The sequence below is a fragment of the Marmota flaviventris genome, chromosome 2 (genome assembly GCF_047511675.1).
Source record: "Marmota flaviventris isolate mMarFla1 chromosome 2, mMarFla1.hap1, whole genome shotgun sequence".
NCBI lineage: Eukaryota > Metazoa > Chordata > Mammalia > Rodentia > Sciuridae > Marmota > Marmota flaviventris.
This window is the reverse complement of record NC_092499.1, coordinates 172,152,935-172,171,390: the sequence shown is the minus strand read 5'-3', so window position 1 is coordinate 172,171,390 and position 18,456 is coordinate 172,152,935. Positions and strand designations below refer to the sequence as shown.

Here is an 18,456-nt window from a genome sequence, read left to right as displayed (position 1 = left end):
CTATTGAAAATATGAATAGCATGACTTGTAGCATATTCTTTCTTGCAAAGTAGATATGTTAACATGCTTGTGACAATGACTTTGTGCTACTGTCTTTGAAAATATGTTTGTCTCGATTTGAAATAATAAAAGATTCACCTGAGACCCAAAACTTCATGGTCCTCAGCTTCCTTTGGGCTAATTAGGAGGAGTGTGATTTTTAAATCATTCTGTAAATTCTGAAAGATGAAAGGATTTGTTGGTCTTTGGATGTGTAATAGAAAAAATGGAAAACCTTTTGAAGTAAAACAATGCACAAGATCTAAAGTGAATGAGATCAGGAAAAAATATCTGCTGCCCCAGTTGAGAGAGATTAGCTAGGCTTGAAGTACCTGTTTTTAACATAATCATAAAATACTACTTTAAAAACCCTATAAACTGGAGGCTGGGGGTTGGGCTATATCTAGCAGTACAGTGCTTGCCTAGCTTGCGTTTAAATCTCCAGCAACGGGTGGGGGGGTTGGTCAGGTAGAGTGGGGGAAGCAGTATAAAAGAAAAAGCGGCTGATCCTCATTATCAGCTGGGTACAGTGGTATGTGCCTGTAGTACCATCTACTTGGGACCCTGAGGCAGGAAGATTACTTGGGTCTAGGAGTTCAAGGCCAGCTTGGGCAACATTTATTAAAATCCATTTCAAAACAAATAAAAATTCTATAAACTAGAGAGCTCTAGGAGTAGCCAGCCAAGGGCCTCCTGTCCCCCACTACCCTGCCCCTGGCCCCACTGCTAAAAAGAAAGCCTGGATAACAGGAAGAGCCCTGATTGGCACACAGAACATCTGGTCTATTAGACAGTTCCTTGGTCCCTCTCTCATGACATGATTTCTCCCTGTAAGAAGACAGAGCTCTGACTTTGTTACTGTGTAATAGCAGCTGTGAGCCTTTGAGAAAGTGACTTTCCCTCTTTGAATCATCAATGGGACACTTGTCTGGTTGGGTTCTTACAAAATGATACAAGTTCATATGAAACACTCAACAAGGTGACTGGTATGTCAATGGCATAGGAAGTTTTGGATACTACAATTTTTATCCCCGTAGCTTCAAGACAGTTGGACAATTTCCCTTTTACCTTCTATTATTACCTGTCATTTTATTCCTCACCAATGACAGCTTCTGCTTGGCTATTTGTACTGTTTTGCAGTTCAGGTAATGAGCTGTTCTCTGAGAGGTGGAAAATAGATCTGGGGATCACAAGTTGTCTTTTATCCATCTAGGAAGTCTGGTTCCCTTCCTCTGTTAAGAATTGCTTCGCCCCAGCAACTTGGGAGGCTGAGGCAGGAGGATCCCAAGTTCAAAGCCAGCCTAAGCAACATCGAGGTGCTAAGCAACTCAATGAGACCCTGTCTCTAAATAAAATACAAAATAGAGCTGAGGATGTGGCTCAATAGTTGAGTGCCCCTGGGTTCAATCCCAGGTACCAAAAAATAAAATAAAAGAATCGCTTTGCTAATTTAACTAGTTTCTTTCCAGATAAACTTTCAGCGACATACTTTTTCCAGGTGAGTTGCAGTTTTATAATATGGATACAAGTGAACTGGTGCTATGAATTTGACAGCAAATTGTTCTAAACCTGGGCACATACTTCTAGAAGTTTGCTTACTATTTCTCTGCCTGGGATCATTTTTCCCTGGCCATAGAGTCATGACTTTGCAAAGGCCAAGGAGGGGTGCCAGGGAGATTGTGGCTTCTGGAGGTGGCCCTCATAGTGGATAAAGGACTGATATATAAGTATCATACTAGTTTCCAGGGCTACCGTAGGAAAGTACCACCAACTGCTTACAGCAACAGAAACATATTCCCTCGCAGTTCCGGAGGCCAGAAGTCCACATTAGGCATTAGCAGGGATGTGCCCCCTCCAGAGTCTATAGAGGAGGATACTTCCTTCCCTTTTCCTAGCAGCTTCTGATGGTCCCAGTCATTGCCTGGCTGGTGGAGGTATAACTCTAATCTCTGGGTCCTCTTCCTATGCCATCTCATTTTTTCTCCGTCTCTGTTGCTTCACATGGCACTCTTTTGATAGAAGTATACCAGTCATTTTGGTTAAGGGTCCATCCTACTCCAATATGATCTCATCTCTGCTAATTATATCTGCCATGGTCCTATTTCCAAATAGGGTCATATTTTGAAGTTCTGTGGGGTGGGACTTGAACATGTCTTTTTCTGGGTACTGGTTCAACCTATAACAAGACAGTCTAGCCACCATCTCCCTCTGGTGGAGTGACTCTGAAGCACATACTCTTCACTGCCTTCTGAGATTCCCTAGTGAGTTGGGCCCAGGTGACGCCACAGGGACCTTCTCCATCATCCTGCTCCATCTTTTACTGGCTGCCTTTACCCTCCTGTTTGCAGCCTTCTGGTGACCTTACTGGTATTTCCTGGGAAAACCTCCCTCATAAACTGCTTATCCTCAAATTCTTATCTGAGGATTTGCAACTGGAGGATCTTGACCTAAGAAACCATCCAAAGTTGAGGCAAGTATCTTTAACAAATAATAAAGCCACAGTTGTAATATATCAGAGTTTGTCTATCAAGACATGTAAGATACTAAAATGTAAGTTACCAAGAAATGCTTAACTTGTGCCCAAACACAGAACTCAGTAAGACTCTGCCTTGGACTGGGGTTGTGGCTTAGTGGCAGAGCGCTTGTCTTGCATGTGTGAGGCCCGGGTTCAATCTTCAGCACCACATAAAAATAAATAAAAATAAAGATATTGTGTCCATATACAACTAAAAAAATATTTTAAAAAAAGACTCTGCCTTTTTCCCAATTGCATCCCAGTGGAAAACAAAATCATTTCCTAAGTAAACAGCATTTGAGGGGCCCAAGATGGATAGGAGTTGATCTCACTAGAAGAGAGAAAGCAAAACACTGCAGTGCACCAAATGCCAGCCTAGCAAGTCTCACACACACACACACACACACACACACACACACAAATGCATTATGTGTTGCTTAGGGACAGGGACATGTTCTGAGAAATGAGTCCTCAGGAGATTTCTTCATGTGACCATCATAAAGTGCACTTGTACAACTAGGGGATATAGCCAAACACATATGTAGACTATGTGGTGTGTGTGTGTGTGTGTGTGTGTGTGTGTGTCTAAAATAGCATATGCTCTAAAGGCCATGATGAAGAGAACAATATGAGATTACATTGAGCACAGAGAAAAGGATGCAATCAAAAGAGACAGTAAACTTGGGGGAGGGAGGAGGGAAGGGAAAAAAGAAGGGAAAGAGGGAAAGAGATGCAGTCACCTGTTATTTTAGAGTTTTTAAAAAATTGAGTATTTTAATTGTCATGGCCTCTAATATGCTATCAACAGATGGGGAAGACTGCAGGAGGGACTAGCTTGGGAAGGAAGAGGCGGGGAGCTCAGGTTTGGATATGTTAAGTTTCAGATGAGAAAAAACACATGTGGAAGATGAGTTGGGCACGTAGGGCTGGCTGAGGGAAAGGACCTGTGCTGAAGACAACCTGGGACTCACTGTCCTGGAGATGGCATTTGAAGCTTTAAAACTGGGTGAGGTCCTTCACATTATATAAATGTCAAGGATGACCTCTGTGAGGTGACTCCTAGACTGCTTATTGCTTCATTGTAGGGCCAGACTGGTTAGCTCACCTATGCCAAATACAAATTTTATATATCTATTTTAGACACAGTGTAAGCAATCTTATTTAGCCATTTAGGGTCTGCTAGTCCCCTTCCTCCCCCTTGCCAACACACACAGCAGACTAAGCCCAACAAAGGTCAACCAATGACAGCCATTGATAGGAGAGAGCCTTGTGGTTTAAGAACCCAAGTTGCTTCCCAAGAATCCTGCTCAGCAACATCACCAAGATGAGCTGCCTCTTTCAGGTCCCCTCTCCCTGGGGTGGAGGTAGGGGTGCCTTGGCTTCCTTTCTCCCTTTCTGAGTAGTAACCCTGGTGGTAAGGCCTCTGGCCAGACTCATCCTCTCTTCCCCATACAAACCTGTTAAGAATGTTAGTTACCCAGTGAAGCATGTATGCTACTGCCACCTTATGGTCACATCTTTCTTTGATCGGCTCCCAAATCATCATTATCCTAGGGAACCAGTATAGTAGTAGAAGGAAGAAAGGTGCAAGGTTGAGCTCAGAGCACACCAGAGATGAGAAGGAAGCAGTGAAAGAAATCAGGATGGGAGGAAGCTGGGAGACAGTAGGGTCCTCCAAGTGAGCAGACCGGCAAAGGGAGTACTGGGTGGGCTGGTGATATGGCTCAGTTGGTAGAGTGCTTGCCTCACATGCACAAGGTCCTGGGTTTAATCCTCAGCACCACAAAAAAGAGGAATGGGATGCTGCTGACAGACTTAAGAGGTCTAAGAAACTCTGGATTTCCTTTTATATCTTTGCTGCCTACTCCAGACTGTCTGTGGTTTCATTCAAAACACAATGCCTATAAATGAAATTTTAATGGAACACTCTGCTTTCACACTGTGACACAGCTGAATAGTTGTGATTAAACCCCAAAATATTTACTGAGACCCTTTTTAGTTTGTTGATCCCTGAAAAGCTATGAGAGAGATTATGTCAGAGTAAGTTTGTGAACCACTGAATTAAGTCATTTATACTCACAAAGAAGTAAATTACATTTGAGAAAAAAAATAACACAAGTTCACTTTCGTTGTTGCTGGGGAGGAGTTAGGTTCTCTCTCAGGGCAGGAACATGTACAGGCAGGGCCTTGGTAGCTGAGACCTGACCCATCCCTCTGAGAACTGAGAACCCATGCCAAGGGGTTAGGGAAGGAAATGGGACTTGGAAACTGGTTGAGTTCCAAGTAGAACACTGTTTTAACAGTGACCAGAGGAGACAACGCTACTGAATCTCATCTACACAGTTTTGTCTTCTCGATAAACTTGACTGGTTGTATACAGATAGGTGAAAAATCTGATTGATATTCAGTGAGGTGTGCTCTCTACCAAGACAGACCATGCATCACAATTGACTGGAAGCTATCAATATGGCACCATGACTGCATCATTAATGACAGTTACACAGATCATAGTAGGAAACACTTTTATTCTTTAAAAACAACTGTTTTAAGAAAAAGGAATCAAAATTGTACTTGTTGGTAATCACACTGGCCATTATCAGAATAGCACATGCTGTTAGGAAAAAAATTTTTTCTGTGATTCCTCATTGGATGATAACCATCTATACTATGACAATGTGAACAATACACAAGAGCATGTTCTAGTAAGCAAGACTGATTCTCAAATGGATAAGAGCTGTGGCTTGCTCAGAACACTTTTATTTGCTGCAACAGATGATTAAATAATCTGATTATAATTTTTCAGAGTTTATAAAGGTTAACCACCTAGTCCTGGCAGAGCTTTTCAGACCAGTATTTAATAATCACCAGAAAAAGGCACTTTTAAAAAACATTTGACAAGGAGCAACAACAACGCAATGAGAACTGGTCTAAGTCCTGCACAAAATTTTATCATATTTCAAATAAATAATATGTTCTCTGTGTGTATTAATATAGGTAGTACATTCTCTGTGTGTATATATGTGTATATACCAACACCTATACACCCATATACATGTGTGTGCATGTGTGTATATATGTATATACAATCATCTATACATACATATATATACGTGTGTGCACAAGTGTGCATATATACACGCATGCATGTTGTATATCATTAAGTCTCTGGGGAAAACAATTGTTTCTTTAATTAAATATCATACAAAAATTCTAGTCACTTTATTTCAAACAGGGAATAAAAGGATTGGCAAATTAACACCAAAAAAGTACCTACTAAACCTTCCTAATGTTACCCCCCCGCCAAAAAAAAAAGAGACAGTAAAATGAATACTTCGAACTTTCTCAGGTTGACAACTATTAGAATAATAAAACCTAGCATTTAAAAAATGCTTTTTCCATGGTGGGGAACAGAGTGGATATTTTTGGTACTATAAATCTCATATACTCACACATTCATATTGCTTATGTTAAAGAGAATGGAATAAGCACAGGAAATTTCTTCCACAAATTCCTTCCCTTCAGTACCCATCAAGTTTTAGTTATATTGTGTTATTCCACTTAGCTTAAAATGCAAACAAGGTCTTGTATAAATACGTTTTCAGTATTCTGAAATTCTCAAGATATTTGCCGAGTATTTAGAATTACTCAGAGGATTTTTGTTAAATAAACAAAATTGTCTGATTAATCCACTACTGCATACTTGAGTTGTAGTTTGGACAGAGTAAACACATCTGTGTCAGAAGTGGACAAAGGCTATTCCTTCTTCCCAGAAGGCGTATACAGCCATGTTCTTATTCTCAGAATATGAAAAAGAACAGTTAACTGCAGAATGCCTGAGAACAAAAATCAAAGCCACTTGAAGAATTAAGAGCCAGATTCTGGGCATTTCTGTCTTTTAGCTGCTGGTTCTTCAGTCTTGTGTGATTCTAAAGTGCTCACGCTGGACTTGAGGCTGGTGTCTGCTCGAAGATTGTCCAAGACAACAGTGAAGCCTGACAGAAGGTACCCCCCGCCTCCACTCATCAGCAGCTTGGGATGACTTCGATCTGGCAAAACCTAATCAAAACAAAAAACAGACATTCACATTTTCCCAAGATGATAAAGTACATGCCAATGACACATTTACTAAGAATCATTAACAAATTCTCTTGAAGATTTAAATGAGTGAATTTCTAGAGTTCATTCCTCCACATGTCAGTGTAGAAATTGGGCAAATTGTTTGTGCAGTATTCTGGGTCTATGTGCTACTTTCCTCTTGGTTTTAGGAAGTTTCATAGCCAACATGGCACCTGGGTTTATGGAAAGGTGGCTACTAGATGCACACTCAGAACTCCCTTCCCTGCTGCCCTGTTAACTGACAAGAACTCTTCTCTCCTGTTACCCTTAATTAAATAAGACAACTTTCATAAAGGGTAAGGTCATTCAGGGCTCAACAACATCCCTACCACAGTATGACAAGATGCCAAGTAGTAGAACAGGGTGTGGTAGTATGGAAGAGCCCCCAGCCATTTTCCCCAGATGAGGGAACTGGCTTTGAGGCATCCAGGCAGCAGAAAGCTGCAGAAATCAGTTGCTGCTGCTTTGGGATCCACTACAGTAACCATACTGAGGGAGATCATGGCCTGCTCGCAGTGGTAACTGAGCAGAGATACCAAGAGTAGACCTTTCTGCCCAACACAGTACAATCTTTATTCCTGAGGTCCTCAATAGCTGGGCTGAAACTTTCTCAGAACAGCACTGCAGGCTCTTCCTCCCCTGCTCTCCTTCTTCCACCCTCCCACTTTAAAGGCATCAACCTGCACCTAATTCTGTTCCGTCTCACCTTACCTCTTTTTTTTGGTGGTGGTGGTAATGGGGACCCAGCATTGAACTCAGGGGCACTCGACCACTGAGCCATTTTCCCCAGCCCTATTTTGTACTTTATTTAGAGACAGGGTCTCACTGAGTTGCTTAGTGCCTTGCTTTTTGCGGAGGCAGGCTTTGAACTTGGGATTCTCCTGCCTCTGCCTCCAGAGCCACTGGGATTACAGGCATTTGCCACTGCACCCAGCTCTTTTTATCTTTCAAAGGCATTTTCCCAATAAATCTTATACTCGATTTCCATCTCAGCATATGTTTTTCAGAAAACCTAACTGACATAGACTCCACCTGCAAATCCTAAAAACATGCTGTGAAGATGTTCTAGCAGAGAGAGAGAGAGAGGGCCTCCCTCATTCACCTGAGGATTTTGCTATTATCGATTTGTCCCCTCTACAGAGATGTCGAGGTCTTGGGGAAATAAGAACTACAACTCTTTGTACTTTACAGGCTTCTGGGCTAGAGTAATGAACCTTGAAATGAAAAGAGAGTCAAGAATGGTAAGGGGCCCTTTCCCTGAGTCACAAGAAGAAAACATATCCATTGCAATAGCCAGAAATATTTCTACTTAACCACTTCCAGTACTACTGTAAGGAGCCGGCAACTCTGGAGAGCAGCTCCTCAGACAGACTGTAAGAACATGTACCTGATAATTTCTGAGCCAGGTTTCAGACAGCCTGAGGTTGATGACTCCTCCCCTCTCACGCAGTTTTGTGTAGCATTCCAACAAAGGCTGAAGGCAAAAACAGAGTTCTGTTAAGAAATACTTCCTGTGCTGCAGTTTGAGAATCAAAATTCAGATGTAAGAATGCCTGTCCATCTTGTTCTACTATTACCTCTTTATACTGACAGTAGACCACAAATGGCCTTGAAGGGGCCACAAAGTCCAACAAAGACAGCAGCAATGGAGTGGGATGGAAACGACTGGCTACAATTAAACTGCAAGGAAAATGTTAGACAAATTATTTCCCTACTACTCCGAAGTGAAATTTATTTAAAATAAATTTATTTATTTCACACAAGAAGGACTTAAATATGACATTCTAGAAATTCAAAACAATAAAATCATGAGCTATTTATTTCTAGGAAACACAAACTGGGTTATAGTTCTCAAATTTTTCTCTGGCAACAAGTCCAACACCAGATATACTGGTTCTGTAGATACTTAAATATAACTCTCCCTGTCAGGAGATTTTCATTAGATCTTGCCATTAGCCAGTATCACAGCTATTTAAATGTCCCACCCCTGCACCCAGTGGGACCACACAGCTTTGTCTGATGCATTGTCACTGGAGAACACTCAGATTTCTTCTGAAACAGACTAGCACCATCAATGTCCCACTTCAGCCAGATCCAGCCTTTCTTAAAAAATAGATAGAGAATCCTTATCTCGGTTCCCACTAGAATCAGAGCAGACAGGCAGAAAGAGAGTGCTGATCCATTTGAAGCAGAGCCTACGAGCACCAAAGAAGTACCCTGCATTCTTTATTAACACACCCATCTGCGTTCCTTTCACTCAGTAGAGCAGCAGCATCCAAGTGTCTCTTCCTCTGCTCTTCTTGTCTCCTTTGCTTTTCCTGAATCTTCAAGAAGAAAAAAAAGAAACTGATGTATGGAGGTTATTCAGTCAGGTTTACAGAAATACTTTGGTTTATCAAACATTTCAATGATATTTATCAACTCAGGCTAAAGCAACAGAAGGAGGGTCTTTGTAAGAATGATAAAAACCTATTATAAACCCCCACCAAGCAACTACACAATGTTTCTGAATCCTAGAGCTGCATTCCAAAGATTAAGTCACGTGTACGTGTGTGCACATACACAGTCTCCAACTATTTTGATATTTATCAACTTGGGCAGGGATGTTCCATAGCCAAATCAAATCTCATTACTTAAGTTAATGAAGGCCCTGGGAATATTACAAGGGATATGATTCTTGACATTCTTACATAATCTTTTTTGCTTCCTCTATCTTTAGGCTCCTTATATTCTGGATCTTGAGGAACAACTTCCATTGATTCTTGTTCTGGGTGATTGCTCTCTGGGGCCTCTGCCATGCTGTCTTCATTGTCTGGTTTAGAAGCCTGCTTTTCCTCAAGTGCACCATTACTTTCTTCAACTGATGCACTGTCTTTTGGCTCTGCATATAACATCTCAGCAGAAAATGTTCCATTTAGGAGACTGTCCACTTTGTTGAGGGGGAATTCATAAAGACCACTGAGAAAAGATTTGGGAAATCCAAAACACGCTGTTGCTACCCGAACAGGTCCGTCTCCAGGGTAGAGCTGAATAATGGAGCCAAAACCTGAGCAAATAAAAGAAACAAACATCTGCACAATGGAGGCAATTCTAGACTACATAAACACGTAGAGAGTTTTCCACAATAGTAAGACTTTCCTACTCTGTTTAGAGGCTGAGGAATGATACAGCTCCTCTGGGTCTATTTGGAGCCTATGCCTATTTCAAGTGAAGAAAACATAATTCCAAAACAGATAAATAAGAAGTCTTAAAGAAGCTACCCCCACTTGACGTTACCCTTAAAACCCTGGGATCATGGGTTGGGGTGTGGCTCAGTGGTAGAGCACTTGCCTAGCATATGTTAGGCTCTGGGTTCGATCCTCAACACCACATAAAAATATATAAATAATATAAAGGTACTGTGTCCAACTACAACTAAAAAATATTAAACAAACAACCCCTGGGATCATGTGAATTTGTCTTTTACTCCAATCCTTAAGCGGCATAATTTATATAACCTTCAGGCAAATCAGGTTGTATTCTTCCAGGAGACAATACTTCCCCAGTAGTTTTCCCACTCAATCCCTTCAATTTGGGTCAATAAAATGAGCACCAGCTATTTTACCGAAATCTGTCCTGAAGATCCTAGCCAGCCACAGGTCCCACACTCATCCCCCACTAATACTGAAGTGGAAAAGGACAACCATCAACAAGGGTACCAACACAGTAGGATAGATATACAGACCACAAAGGAAGGTCCCAGAACGGCAGTTATAAGAGTTCATGCCAAATCCCTTCATTAATCTTGAAGTAACAATCCAACTTTTAAATTTTTAATTTTTGGACTAGAGATTAAACCCAGGAGTGATTAACCACTAAGCTACATCCCCAGCCTTTTTTTTTAACTTTTAATTTTTAGAGCGGGTCTTACTAAGTTGCTAAGGGCCTTGCTAAACTGCTGAGGATGGCCTTGAACTTGCAATCCTTCTGTCTCAGCCTTCAGAGGGGCTGGGATTACAGGCATGTGCCACTACATAGGGTTTCCTTAACCCAGCTTCTTATCAGTTTACACTTTTGGGCCTCTCTACTAATGCTAGAGTAGGATTTTACTGAACTTGCAAATGTTAAATCTTACCTCCCATTCGTTCCATCATTGCACCCAGCACCAAGCCTGAACATGTTTCCATTACGATCATTTTATTGCCAGCACGGATATTTCCCAATGTCAGCATCTGGGCTAGTGTATCATATCTCATATGGCTAAAGAAAAAAAGGATGGTTCACTCACTTATTGCTAAGTAAAAGCCTCAAATTTTAATCATCATTTTCAAGTTTCACTTGCTTAATAAAAATTATGTTGATAAAGACTAGTGATTGCTTTGGAGGTGACAGTAAAAGGACTTACAATTTATGAGGTAGGAGGGCACTTTATGCAGGTGAGCAAGTTTTTCATTTTATTTAAAATCATGACTTTCTTAAAGATACATTTTCCCCCAATTATACTTTTGAAAGGAAACAAAGCGTACTTAATTTTTCCAGGTTCTCTTGCATAATACATAATTGAAAGAATACGGGTAGATGGCTTCAAAATAGTTATGACAGCTTCATATCTGGGGGAGTTAAAAACAGAAACCAAGTTTTTAACAAATGTTTAAAACATTTTATTTTTTAGTAATATGTACTTTATAAATACAAAAAAAATCAAATATTTTTCATCATTTCAAACTGAAACTACTTACTTCTTTTTCTTCTTTTTTATATATTTATCTTGAGCAAATTCTGTCTTGTCTCGGAATGTTGTACTATTTTCAATTAACTGCTGAACTATTTCCTATAAAAAAAGGAGCAAGCAGATTTCCTGAAACTTCACTTTCACAGAACAAATAACTTCAAGGGTTTCTTACCCCAGAATATATCCACAGGTCTGATTTTCCAGTCCCTCTTCCACAAAAGTCCAAATAGATCAACTCTGTAGTTCTATACTCTATTTAAAGTATTTTTTAAAATTCATTTAAACCAAGGTAAAGAAGAGAAATATCCAATAAAGAGATAAAAAACACTGTCATTTCTAAGGGCACTGGCTGAAAACATTACTAAAAATACAGTTAAATCCTAATATGTATTGTTATTAAATTCTATAGCATTAATACTATTGGTAATATTATTCACTTATATTCTTGCACTTAAGAAACAAAATCTTGGGCCGGGTTATGGCTCAGTGGTGCGGCGCTTGCCTAGAATGTGTGAAGCACTGGGTTCAATCCCAGGAACCACATAAAAATAAAATAAAGGTATTATGTCCATCTACAAAAAAAAAAAGAAAAAAGAAAAAAGAAACAAAATCTTGATTATTGAATCGCATGTACATTACAACCTATTTCTAACAAAAGTATAACATTATTTTTTCCATTTTGCCTTTGGTAAAGACTGCTTTAAAAACTGAACCATTTCCTATATACCAAGCAAAGACAAAACTTTAAAAATCCTTTGAATATTACCTCTCCTTTAATGCCCTTGTCTTTCAAAGCTTTAATGTCATCTTGAGTAAGTTTCTGAGATTTCCCATCATCAATTATATTTCGATTATCAGTGCCAGCTTCTTTGGTCTCTAAGGAAAAGAAATTGCTCTATGATAATGACATTTATTATCGGAAATTATTTTACAATTTTTTTTTTTCTCCAAGTAAATTACCACATCTATCCCATGGCCATTCCAGTGTGGCTTTCCAGTTCCTTTGCCCTCATTGCAGTCTACTCTCCTGTCTTGCGGTGACTAATCCAATCTTTTAACTCATTTTCCTGTTTCCACTCTTACCCTCTTCCTATCCACATGGATTCCAAAGTGCCGTTTTTAAAAATAAATACTGGTGCATCTATTTGGATGTTTAACAGCATAGAGTGGTTTCCCACAGCAATGAGAATGTGTTCCAAAAGTGACCTGCAAGGTCCTATCTATCTGATGTGGACCCTGCCTCCCTTTCCTGGCCTTATCTCCTGACCCCTAAGCATCAGCTATATTGCCCTTCTTTCTGTTCCTTGAACATTCCAACCAAGGTCCCTCAGCAGAATTTTGAGACTTGCTGCTCCCCTGCCTGGAAGGCTCTATGACATATCTCCAAGTGGCTGTTTCTTGGTCATCCCAGACAAGGTTCATCTTGTCCAATCAGGCTCTAGTACACACCCCCTGCTTTACTATTTTCACATGTACCATCATCAGAAATCATGCTATTTGCTTGTTTCCTTGATAATTTTGGTTATTCTCCACTGGTAAATACATTTTATAAGATACCATGTCTTATAAATTGCTATAATAGGGCTAGGGTTGTAGCTCAGTGGTACAGCGCTTGCCTTGCATGCGTGAGGGGCTGGGTTCGATCCTCAGTACCACATACAAATAAGTAAATAAAATAAAGACATTGTGTCCATCTACAACTAAAAAATATTAAATAAATAAATAAATAAAAAATAAAATAAATTGCTATTAAGTACCAAATAGGTGCCAGGCATGATTAGGGAACTAATCATGCCTGGCACCTATTTGATACTTAATAAAAATACAGATGTTAATTTTAAAGTATCTAATTGTTCTGACTTAGAACTTTAACAGTATTTAAATTAACTTTTAGTAATTATTTAAATATATTTTACTGGAAATGTTAATTTAAATAAGCAAGAATTTATCTTCAGTTAATAATAGCTAAAATTATAAGACCTGACTATAGGCAAGGCACTGTTGGGATCTTCCTAAGAAGGCTATGTCACTAAACACGCATCATAACCTAGGCATTAAACATGTTTATGTCCCCACTTAATGAATTAGAATCACACAAATCAAATCATCTGCCCGAAGTTGCAAGTCAAGTAATAAAGCAGGCACTAAACCTAGTCACTTTATTCAAAGCCAGATCCTAATCTTCACCCTATCCATGACTCTGCACCAGTTTCTTAGCTTTTGGATACTGAAAAAGTTTTTTGCAACAAAACAGCAAGACTCATGGGATTAACTGCCTGGTTCAAGGTCAGGGAGTCAGTTAATAGTGGGCTAGAGCCAGAATCCAGGTTATTTCATTGCTGAAGGAAGTATTTGCTTCATTCCACCAAGATACAGTTCTAATTGGTGCACCTGAAGTAGGCTCTTCCTTCTTTTTCTTGAGCTGAAGACCTCCTCCACTAGTCACTTCAAATGTGGCTCCATAATTATGGCCAATCACGTTATCCAGGTAGAACCACTGTTTTTCAAAAGTTACTTTCCTGGGGGAAGAAAAAGCAATTAATTAACTGATTTCTTTTGTATTCAGTCAAGAAAAGTCTGTTCATTCTAATTTATTTCAAAAGTGGTCTCCTCAACAGATGATCAACAGCACAAACTGACAAACTACAGGGAACAAGTTTGGGGCAGAGACATAAAATTAATAAAGAAGCCAGGAAAACACTGAATTTTGGAAAGAGGAAGCAAAGACAAAAGATGTTTCTCCTCTAGGGCATCATCTGAACCCCTTTTGTACTGTCTACCAGGATGTCCAAACTCATAGGCTCTGCAGATTCCTGAATAATACACATGGTCACCAAGATGCCAGGTCACTGGACATGCACCGTGACACCCCTCACAACTCACAAGTACCAAAACAGAACAATCACTGAGATGACAAGGATTACAATCAAGACCAAGGAACTCCTTGGTCTTGGTATACATAGCCATTTTACTGAAAAATTATCTAATACAAGCAAATCACATTTCAAATAAACATTACTGGCAATCTATATATTTCTATACATTTGGAAATGGAATCTAACACTGACAATGCTCTACTGTGACTGTGGACCAGGAAAGATTTTCTTATTACCCAGATTTGTATCTTACTGTTAGGAGGGGAAATCCCATAAAAACAAAAATCTTTCCTTTCAAAAGAAGAAAACTGATACCTGCTGCTGAACATCAACCAGAGATTAGGCACTATGTTATGCTTTTTAATTCTCATACTAATCCTGGGACACAGCTCTCTCCAAAAGAGAAATCTGAGGCTTAGGGAAAAATGTTCTGTTCAAGATTGAGTTACAAGGTGCTAGAGCTAGGATACAAATTCAGGTCTGTCTGACCTCAAGGAATAGTTAATTCCAATATATTACACAATATTTCTCAGCAAAGGCCAAATGACCTTAGGAAGTACCATTGAGCTTCAGGGCCCAGCCCACATCCAAAAATTTCTGAATTTTGGGAGATGTAGTGCCTGTCCTATTTGTGCCCTCCTTCACTCCTTATCTTCCTTTGAGCTCCTGGAGTATAACACAATGCATGCTGTATCACCTGGGTTCTCATCAAATGCTTCCCACCACTGCTAGTTCCCAGGTACGTCACCTTCATTTTTTTGGTTCCTTATATCCTGCCACACCTTTGTATGTGTACGTGTCCCATCTTCATTATATGTTACTTGACCACATGAGGGAAATACGGCATGATCCCAAGTGATCCAGACAAGGCCAATTCTTGTTTCGCTGGGTCCCCCAAAACTAACACATACCAGATATTCAAAATATTTGTTGACACAACCCCCTGAGAAGTTGAAACTCAGCTCAGATATACATCCGCCACCCTCATCCTTCAAACACTTTAGTGTTAATGAACCAATGGATCTAAGCTTGGGTGAGTTATGCCCCAGTCTACTTGATATGCAAAGGCAGGGAGGGGTGTCACTCAAACTGATTGGTTTGACAGGCCAATACACCAGGCGGGAAGGGCATGTGTAGTCAGAGAGGATGTGGACACCCCATCTTCACTGGGAAGGAGTAGGGCTTGCCGTTCTCAGAGAGGCAGAACCACTTCTACCTAACCAGATGAGTGCAGCCAAGAGTGAAAGATGATGGGAGTCTGGCCTGGGATGCAACTGAGCTCAGAGGGTCATTTTCTAATTAAAAATAGACATCATGGCTTTGTCAAGAGAGACCAAAAATAAGTGTTTCCAAATCAGGCCTAAAGAGAACCTATTAGAATTAAAGATGCTGCTATCTCCTTGGTAATGAAAAAGCTCCTGTTTAAAAGAGCACATAGTTAGAAGCACAACTATGCTTGAAAATTAAGGCACTTAGAAGAATAGTATGAAAAAGAAAGTAAAAATGCTTCACCTGGATAGTTATTATACAGATGTGTAAATTGGGCTTAATCATCAAACTATATACTTACAATTGTTATTCTTCAACGAAAAAGTTCAAGCAATTAGTATTGGAAAGCTCCAAAAATTTTGCACTTGGAAGCAGGCACAATTTTTTCCCCTTTTAAAAATTTGTTCTTTTTAGATATACATAAATAGAGTATATTATAACTTATTATACATACATGGAATATAACTTTAGAATAAAGCTAAATAATAAACCATTCTTGAGGTTCTACATGATATGGAGTTTCATTGGTAGTGGTGTGTTCATATATGAACACAGGAAAGTTGTTTCAGGTTCATTCCACTGTCTTTCCTATTCCTATCTCTCTCCCTTCCCTTCATTCCCCTTTGTCTAATTCACTGAACTTCTATTCTTTCCCTCCTACCCACTTGTTGTATATTAGCATCCTCATATCAGAGAGAACATTTGACCTTTGGTTTTTTGGGACTGGCTTATTTCACTTAGCATGATAGTGTCCAGATCCAGCCACTTACCAGCAAAAGTCATAAAGTCATTCTTGATGGCTCAGTAATATTCTATTGTGAATATATACCACATTCTCTTTATCCATTCATCTGGTGAATGAAGGACACCTAGGTTGGTTCCGTAGTTTAGCTATTATGAACTGAACTGCTATAAACATTGACTAATTTTTAATGATACGTGCTTCACCTTAAATACTAGTTTGATGAAAACAGTAGTAAAATAATTTATGTGAAGTAAGCATTTATCAGAAATTCAAAATACTTAATGCCTAGCTTTTGGGTCTGCAGTCTCCTGCCACTGCATTCAACCTGCACCTTACTTCTTTGTCAAGAGTTGATATAAGACTGAGGTTGTAGCTCAGTAGTACAGCACTTGCGTAGCATGTGTGAAGCCCTGGGTTTGATGACCAGCATTGCAACAAACAAACAAACAAAAAAGTAATATAATAACCTAGCTCAAAAAATAACTCTCAGTACAACCAAGCTATTAGAATTTAACAACCTCACCATTGTCATTGCCAGAGTTATCAAAATCCTACTTCACTAGTACTAACACAGAATATTAGGTAGCAGGTTCATAAATTCTGAGACCTTGAGTAAATTGCTTTTGAGCAATTCAACTTTTCTGGAATTTGAATACCTTGGTGTAAAAATGAAGCAAGCCCCATTGGACTCCATACTTTACAGGAAGTTGTCTTCTTTCCTTATTCCACGTAGACAGGTTTTCCCGTTTGGGTAGAGAAAAGGCCGGCCAGCCAGAAAGCCAGGCTAGGTAGAAGAGGTCATTTTTTTTGGCCGGGGGGTGGGGTGGGGGCTGAACTGATCCTGGCTGAGGGATAAAAAGGAAGGAGACCTGTGAGGAAAAGGGGGGCAAGCAAGGAGGAGACTCTGAGAAGTAAGGATGAGAACCCACATGAAAAGAGTGGGGGTCTGTAAGAACACAGAGCAGATCCTAAGAACCTAAAGATAGAAACCCAGGCGGTGGGAAGCGGGGACGACGACGGTGGAGAGGGAAGCATTCAAACTGAGCAATCAAGGACCAATAATGGGATTCTGGGGAAGGGTCTCGGTGGCAAAACTGGAAAGGATGCCGAAGGTAGACCGCCGGGTATGGAGTCGAGAAGGGGGACTCTGTGGGAAGGCAGGAGGGACATGGGAGAACCTGAGTGTCGAGACTGGATAAGAATCTCGGAGGAAAAGGCCACTGTGACAGGATTATTTGAGAAGAGGCAACGACTGCGGGGGATGGAGATCCAGTGAGTTAAGAATAGGATCCTGGAGAAAGAAAGGGGTTTTGGGAAGATCTGAAGGGAGGGAATATCTAGGTGGGGAGGGAGACCCCAAGGCCAGCAACCTGACTTACTTTCTCCGCTGGACCTGCACTGCTTTCAACACATCTTCCCGTTTCAGCACCACAAAGTCGCCCTCGTGGATGCGGTTATCCCCGGGATGCGGGGGCTGTGGGCTCGGGTGTTCCCCTGAGCCCTCCATGACGCTCAGCCGGTCTTGCTGTTCCGCCACGTCCCTGCAGTCCCAAGCGCCACGGCCGCGGCCGCCTGCCTCAATCCCCACAACACCACGGAATCAGGAGCCCTCCGACCGGCACCGCCCCCACGTGCCGTGCGCCGCTTCCGCTTTCCGGTCTGGTCCTTTCTTTCCGGGGGCTTCACGACTTCCGGCTGACCGAACTCTTTGATTGGCTACTCTTCGCCCTTCCCTTCTTGTTTCGCCGCTTCCTGGAACGGAAATTGCGTCACGGAAGCGCCAAAAAAGAATTAGAGGGAGACTGGACAGTGTCTTGAGATGTTGGGTCCGTTTTCTCCGGGGTTCTTTCCCGAGGTCGCAGTGGAAAAACTGAAGGTCCTGAGCTGCTGTGACTGAAGGGATCCGGCCCTGCGCAGGGACGTCAAAGAAGCTACGGCTGAAAAAACTCAAGACCTGAAGGGTCGTCTGAGGAGCTGGAGGCTCTTCATAGCCCCGTGTGCTTTCCACTAAGGAGGGAGGGAGAATCAGGCCGTTGGGATTAGCAGGTACCCCGGAGTCGTGAACTGGGAGAGCCTGTTTGAGTTTTCTCCATGCAAGTAAGAACAGCCTGAGGAGATGTAAATGAAGTATTTAACGACGCACAGCTGCCCTCTTAAGTTTGTGTTGGAATTATTACTATTCTCA

At 40.8% G+C, this 18,456-nt stretch overlaps 2 protein-coding genes across 7 annotated transcripts in view; one reads left to right on the top strand and one right to left on the bottom strand.

The window, feature by feature from the left end:
- Positions 1-5,059: 5,059 nt before the first annotated feature.
- On the bottom strand, positions 5,060-18,058 carry Trmt6 (tRNA methyltransferase 6 non-catalytic subunit). 3 transcript variants are annotated; one of them, XM_027922461.3, is made up of 11 exons: positions 17,651-18,058; positions 13,773-13,900; positions 12,148-12,257; positions 11,389-11,480; positions 11,176-11,259; positions 10,785-10,909; positions 9,361-9,716; positions 8,909-8,994; positions 8,248-8,350; positions 8,058-8,144; positions 5,060-6,610 (listed from the first exon to the last, which is right to left on the bottom strand). In XM_027922461.3, exons 1-11 carry the CDS (start codon positions 17,776-17,778, stop codon positions 6,419-6,421), a joined length of 1,491 nt encoding a protein of 496 aa, XP_027778262.3. In that variant the 5' UTR covers positions 17,779-18,058; the 3' UTR covers positions 5,060-6,418. The 3 variants fall into 3 exon arrangements, with proteins under 3 accessions (XP_027778262.3, XP_071464857.1, XP_071464858.1); XM_071608756.1 differs by having other exon boundaries at positions 6,492-6,610; positions 8,058-8,164; XM_071608757.1 differs by lacking the exon at positions 8,248-8,350 and having other exon boundaries at positions 6,492-6,610.
- Positions 18,026-18,456, top strand: part of Mcm8 (minichromosome maintenance 8 homologous recombination repair factor) — a 34,223-nt gene continuing 33,792 nt past the window's right edge. For 2 of the 4 annotated variants that reach the window (XM_071608755.1, XM_071608753.1), the window contains exon 1: positions 18,026-18,428. The gene's annotated coding sequence lies outside the window, so the exon portion shown is untranslated. The remainder of the gene's footprint in view (positions 18,429-18,456) is intronic. The other 2 variants (XM_027922544.3, XM_071608754.1) reach the window with 2 other exon arrangements.

Coding starts and splice junctions, on each gene's coding strand:
- Trmt6 (XM_027922461.3), bottom strand. CDS start 17,778: ATGGAGGGCTCAGGGGAACACCCGAGCCCACAGCCCCCGCATCCCGGG. Junction 8,995..9,360: donor GAGGAAGCAAAAAAGATTAT/GTAAGAATGTCA, acceptor TTCTTCTTGAAG/ATTCAGGAAAAGCAAAGGAG. Junction 8,145..8,247: donor TCTACTGTCAGTATAAAGAG/GTAATAGTAGAA, acceptor TTTTGCCTTCAG/CCTTTGTTGGAATGCTACAC.